General features: G+C 45.9%; 1 protein-coding gene across 2 annotated transcripts in view; it reads right to left on the bottom strand.

Moving 5' to 3' along the window:
• Positions 1–212: 212 nt before the first annotated feature.
• Positions 213–6,630, bottom strand: part of PDS5B (PDS5 cohesin associated factor B) — a 138,209-nt gene continuing 131,791 nt past the window's right edge. For both annotated transcript variants that reach the window (XM_045839039.1, XM_045839040.1), the window contains exons 33-34: positions 4,574–4,706; positions 213–3,152 (exon numbers count right to left, since the gene is read on the bottom strand). In XM_045839039.1, coding sequence (XP_045694995.1) covers positions 3,117–3,152; positions 4,574–4,706 — 169 coding nt within the window. In that variant the 3' untranslated portion in view covers positions 213–3,116. The remainder of the gene's footprint in view (positions 3,153–4,573; positions 4,707–6,630) is intronic.

Here is a 6,630-nt window from a genome sequence, read left to right as displayed (position 1 = left end):
TACAGTCTTCAGTTACGCAGTCCTTTAGCTTTAAATAGTACTTAGTAAGCCTGTCAGCCAAGATTTTGCGAGTTTAAACAAAAACTTCGAAGAAAACGTTACTAGGAAATATTAGAGACTCTTCATGAAATTAAACATCATCAGAATTCGCTTTGCTCCATTGAGCGAGCATATTTAAGTAGATATAGTTTCACATAAATGAAATAATACAATTATATAGTAGCTTTCATGTTTATTCAACTTCAGAGAAAATCCAAAAATGTGTCCGAAAGTAAGTTCTTTATCTAAATTCCAATTGTTCATTATGGTGACATAATACTATATGGTAAGGGAAATATGCCTAAGTTAAACAAAGCCTTCCATTTCTGACATTTCTCAAGTGGGCAGAGAGGGAACCTCAGAAACCGTACTTACAGGTGGTAGTGAGGAGAGACAGGGAGTGCTCTGACCTTTCATACACGGAGCGGGGTTTACAGCCCCACGTGCGCACGCCGGAGACCGCTGGCCCGGCCTCCGGCCGCGCCGCGGCAGGGCGGCCTCATGGGGGACCGCGGGTTTCATCATGGGACTTGTTACAGTGAGCTACGTATTTCCTCACGTTTACACAATACATAGTTTCAAAGTGAACATCGTCACTGAAGAGCTTGCTAAGCACTCTTAGCAATCAATGTTTTGTATCTACTTCATTTTACTTCAGCTATAGTACGTGGCTCTCCAAATGTCAGCACGTGAAACGTTAAGTTTAAACACAATAATAAGATAATCCCCTAAAATGAAGACTCGGGACATCAAAACTTGGATCATTATTGCACCTATTTTTCTACAGAAAAATGGAAAATTTACATCATAATCCTCCCCAAAAAGGGAACAGACACCTTAGAAAATCACAGACTCATTGGCGTTGAACAGAATTTACAATGAACGTTTTTGTGAACTGATGTACAGGATTAATGTACAATAAAATCTGCTTCACTATGATCATGCAAATAAAAATCCTCCACAATCATTTTTTTTTGTTGTTTTATAAAAGGGTCTTAAAGATATATTTCCATAAACATTTCTGGTGCAATTTAGGCAATGACAAAAATACAAAGCTATCCCTCATTATTTATTTTGTGGGTTTATAAACATGCCTTTGCACTGCTGAAACAGAAGCAGCACATTTGGGAGAGCTGAGCTGATGAGAAGTTTACACGCCCACGTGTCTTGGTCCGACAGCAGCTGCCTGGATACCAGCAGCCCCCACGACCGCCAACACCAGTGAATGGGTCACTGTTGTGAATGAGGGGTCAAGTATCGAGAGAGTAGGACTCAAGTCAAAACATTTTTCAAAAATAAAAGGCAGTTTCATAAACATGAAGAAATCTCTAAAAAAAAATAATCATCACATCAATTGTGATATACATCGGAAAATAGTAAACTGTCATTTCCCAAAATAGTTTCTTTATTATATCCCCCTTCTATTATAATCAATCTTGGAAATATACCTTAAACATAACGGTGTATTATGTGAGAATGTTTCATTATTCAATGTCACAAGTTTAATAATTTAGAGTATGACCTTCTTTTCTAATGTTAACTCTGAATAAAGAACAGCACCCAGAATACTCAAATGAATTTAGCTAGGTATTGAGTAGTGATAACGTGTAAGTTTTGGTTCAAGATAACAGTTTATAAAACTGTAAAAGGATACTGCCTTAAGTAATTTGTTTTAGTAATTTTGCAGAGTCACAATGAAGGGAAAAAAAAAGGTCTTCTCAGAATGCAAACAAACCCCACTCCCCCAGCCAGGACGAGGTGGAGTTTCTCATCCAGACTGTGGGACTGGGGCAACGCCGAGAGTAGCTCACGTGGGTGGGTGGGTGGGTGTGCGCCCCCACCCCCTTCCCCAAACAATCTTTTTGGCTCCAAAATAAAGTACAGTAATAAACTCTGGATGAAAAACTATGGTATGGGACAATCCATCATATACTATGGCCAAACAAGAATTTACAGAAAGAGCACATCCCAGTTGTAGCATTTTTCATAAACATGCAACTCACTATATAAAATACAAACACTTGCTTTCGAGAACAGCTTTATAAAGACACACTGCATCAATAAATTTTTTTCTTTCTGATTACCTTTACATTTTTATGAAGAACTGGAACTTTTCTAATGTGTACATATCAGATTTTATATTATAGTGTAATAATTTGCATTTTCTGAACATCATGTTCGAGAGGAAATATCTATACACAATAACATTCTAGACTATTAAAAACTAATTCAAATTACAGAATTTTATTGATACAGTAGATTAATAAGAACTGAAAAGGGATGATAAAATGGAATAAAGAATTCAGTACATTATTTTATAACACATTCTTTAAAATTAAAATATTTTAAATCTCTCTCTTAAAATTTTCATTGCCACGAAAGGCAGAAAACTCTGGGACCAACACTGAGGTGTCGACACGCCCACCGCGGCAGGACGGCGGCGTGACGTGCGCGGGGGCCCCCCGCCTCCGAGGCGTCTGGCAGGTGTGATGCAGGTGGGCTAGCACCTCTGGAGGTCAGGGGCGCCCGGGAGTAAGCACTGGGTGAGATACACAAGGGACAGAGACCATTTAACTCTCCAACAAACGGTGACATCGAGAAATGACACCACTGGTCGGACAAAAAGTTCTTCACAGTAAAACTGCAGAGTGTACAAATACGAACACTGACAGAGGACTGCTGAAGGTCTACCCTAGCGAACGCTCTCGGAGTCCACAGATCCGAGAAACAGCTGGGCACCGTCAGTTTAAAGCCACGGATAAAAGCTATACAAGCACTTCAGAAGTCAGAAACATTAAAAAAAAAAAAAAAAAAGAAAAGTATATTTACAAGGTTCTTCTTTAGTTTATTTCTACACAGCCATCACAAATTACACCTTCATGACACTCCACAGTCAAGGTCACCAGCACGCACATGGCCGAGCGTGTGACCGCAGCGTGCGAGGCCAGCAGACGAAGGTCCGACGACTGTCCCGCCCCCTCAGGCCCGGTGTGTGCAGGGAAGGCTTTCCGCAGCCTCAAGCTCGACAAGACGTGACTTCTTACAGCGTCCGCAGGGGGAAGACTGATCACGTGTGCTCATCGCCTCTCTCTCTTGGAGCTTCGCCGTCGTACCTTCAAGGAAAAATCACCATATGCTCAGTTAAAATGGGTACACATTTGTAAGACATAGCAAGAATAATTATTATTTTTAAACCAATCATTATTCTTACTTGTTCCTGATTTTCTTTGCTTTTCTTTCCTTGAAACCTTTCTCCTATTCTAACTTGCTGCCTGGGCATCCCTTATTTAGACCTATGTAATATTTGAATGTTTATAAATACCTTTTCCCAGAACAGGAGAAAATTACTTTTCTACTTAATGATTTTCAAAAGAAATGAACAAAATATCAACAGTAAGTAAAACAATTGCAAATACCTTTGTAGTTATACTTCTGTGGTAAAAGATAACATTTGGTACTTACAAACTTAGGCTTATAGCTGTCTTTCTGGGAAAATAGTTCCTGAGTTTAGATCCTAATACCTCTCAAATAAATATAAGCAAGCTGAAATTCAGACGTATTACTATTGATTGGCAATAGCTAACAAAAGCATAAAACTTAAGTTCAAAAAAGATCAGTATTAACAACAGGAATATAAACAGAGCGGGATTTTAATTTAATTATTTTCCTTTGATGAGGATATTGGAGACGATTCCACCTTATTTTCACATCCTCAAAACGCTCTGCAGGAAACACGCCCGGCCAGTCCGAGGCCACAGCGCAGCAGCGTGCGCGCCCTCTCCCGCGGGCGGCGCCCACGCACAGAGGAGCCCGGGCGCGGCCGGCAGAGGCAGGGCCTCCCCGGGGCCTGGCCTCAGAGCACACCCTTCCCACGCGGGGCGGGCGGCCGGCCGGCCGGGCTCATCCCCGCGCTCAGCGTCGCTGCTGCCAAGAGAAGAGCTCTCACTCCAACGTTCAGTTACTGCTCTTCCAAAGAGAAATATCTGAGATGTGAAACCAGTCACTACTTAAATAATTCAAAAAGTATCTCAGGAAGCACCACAGTCTACAAGCACCTTTGTAAAACAAGTGTCTATTGCCAATTTTATTCATTCCAAAGGCTGATTTTGGTTAAAGATCTTGATTCTGCATGATCTGACTAACTCTAGTTTCTACTGTGAAACTCAAACAAAACTAACGAAACAAACCATAGTATATTTAACAGACACCAGTGCTCTAAAGTAAAGGCACAACAATGCCTGAAGTGCCAGCACCACACTGGTTCCTGTTCTTCTCCACATTCAGTTTGAACCCGACATTTACACTTTCACCAGGCCACATCCTTTCTGACTTCGTGTCAGGCTTCCGAAGAAGATGTGTTCTCCGCCATACAAACTGGTGGAGGAAACAGTGCTACCATCTAATGAAGAAAAACCTGTGAATACTCCGGATGGTAAGTAACAGCGGGCGCTAAGCAGAGGGGACCGAGCACTGACCAACCCCACTCCCACACCCGCCCTCCCACACAGCCGCTCCGATAACCACATGCACTCACTGGGGAGACCTCCTCCTCCTCCGCCTCCTCCGGCGGAACCTCCTCGCGGGCGGGGGGGCTGCCCTGAAACACGTCCACCTCTTCACTGGAGTCGTTCTCTTTGGCAGCCGCCTGTTTGGAGCGCCCCGCACGGCTGGAGTGACACACACGGAAAACACAGTGAACACGCTGCTCTCCAGGTCGGTTCACACCTCATTGGAGGGAGCGATTTAAATGTTTCATGAATTCTCAGACTGTCATTTTAATGTTTAGTTGCCTTATAAAACAAGAAACATTGTTCTTACACTCTGCGCCCTAAACCGGTGTTTAACCCTAGAATGTTCCATATAAAGATCAAGCAAGTAACAGAAGCAAGTGTGACGGAGACCGCCAGCACAGAGGAACTAAAAACGTAACTCAAACTCTGCTCTTCCGTCGCTCCCAGCGAGGAAAAGGCACCCGTGTGTCCCGAGCTGAGCAGAGCAGAGCCCCCAGTCTTGCTGAATAGTTAGCACACCACTCTCCACCCGGCCTGGTGGGCTCAGTTTACGAAGAGACCTCAAATCCATTCCTTGGCCCCGCCTGTATTTCCAAGCGCTTGTCATCTCTTGGTTCCTCTGGTAACAGTCACCTTTTAAACAGTACACACAGCTAACACCACTCCCCCCGAAGAGCTGCCCACTGCACGCGGGGGGTTCTGCACATCTGTTCACGCCGCCGCCGGGCCCCGCCCTCGGGCCCACTGGGATCTCCTTCCAGGCCCCGATTCCCCACCACGACGGCGACCCAGCACCCCCCCCACGCTTCAGCTCCCTGAGCCTGCCAAGGCCGCTCCTGCTCCACAACCGCCAAAGACACTGGCCTCCCCACCTGAAATGCGCCTTTCCCTGCACTCCACCAGTCTGAGTCCTGTAATTCTCAGGGAATCAACCTGTCACTTTCCCGGAAGAACACGTCCCCAATTTCCCAGCTCGCCCGTTACCCCCTTGCAGCAGCCTGCATCTCTCCTGCCAGGGGACTGCACCCGCACCCAGGCACGCGCCCTCACTGGGACCTGGACCTCTGCGCTTTCAGTCCGCGGGACGACGCTCCGACCAACTGAGCCGCACCGGCCAGGGCAATCTTTTGTGTTGTTTTTTATTCCATTTCATTTATTTCCGCTGTGATCTTTGTTCCTGCCTCCCTTCTGCTCACTTTGGGCATTGTTTGTCGACGCTTTTTCCAGTTCCCTTCGGGGAAAGGTTAGTTTGAGATTCTTCTCGGTTTCCGAGGCAGGCCTGTAATGCTGTGGATTTCCCTTAGGGCTGCTTTTGCTGTCTCTCACAGATTTTGGGTTGTTGTATTTATTTTCATTTGCCCCAAGGCATCTTTTAAAATAATAGTTTATTTATTTTTAGAGAGGGGGAAAAGGGAAAGAGAGAGAGAGACATCCGTGTGTGGTTTCCTCCTGCGGCGCCCCCCAGCGGGGACCTGGCCTGCAACCCTGGCATGTGCCCCGACGGGGGAGTGGACCTGTGACCCTTTGGTTCGCAGCCCGTGCTCAACCCACAAGCGGCACCAGCCGGGGCAGCCGCCCAAGGCATCTTTTGATCCCTTCCTCGATCTGCGTGTTGAACCGCTCATCGTCCAGTAACGTGTTCTTCAGCTCCATGCTGTGTGTTGTTCAGTTTTTTTCTTTTCTTTTGATTGATTTATAGTCTCAGTCCACTGATTCGGAGGAGATGCTTCAGATTACATTCATCTTAAATTCACTGAGTCTCGTTCGGTGGCCTAACCTGGAAAATGTTTCACGTGCCCTTGAAGAGAACGTCTATTCTGCTGCTTTTGGGCGAAATGCTCTGAAGATTCCAACTCAATCCGCCTGGTGTATGTGTCACTAAAGGCCAGTGTCTCCTCGACGATTCCCCGTCTGGAAGACGCACCGTCCACGTCAGTGGGGTGCTCAGCTCCCTCCGGGACTGCACTGCTGTGCTCTCCCGCTGCTGGGCCAGCACGACGCGCCCACCCAGGTGCTCCGGGGCTGGGGTGGCCCCTTCACGACGCCGTGTCTTCCTCTGCCCCCCACGAGGGCGTCTGTC

Source organism: Phyllostomus hastatus, unplaced genomic scaffold (assembly GCF_019186645.2).
Source record: "Phyllostomus hastatus isolate PE091 unplaced genomic scaffold, TTU_PhHast_1.1 phas_contig_29, whole genome shotgun sequence".
Lineage (NCBI taxonomy): Eukaryota > Metazoa > Chordata > Mammalia > Chiroptera > Phyllostomidae > Phyllostomus > Phyllostomus hastatus.
This window is presented reverse-complemented; position numbering and strand designations above follow the sequence as displayed.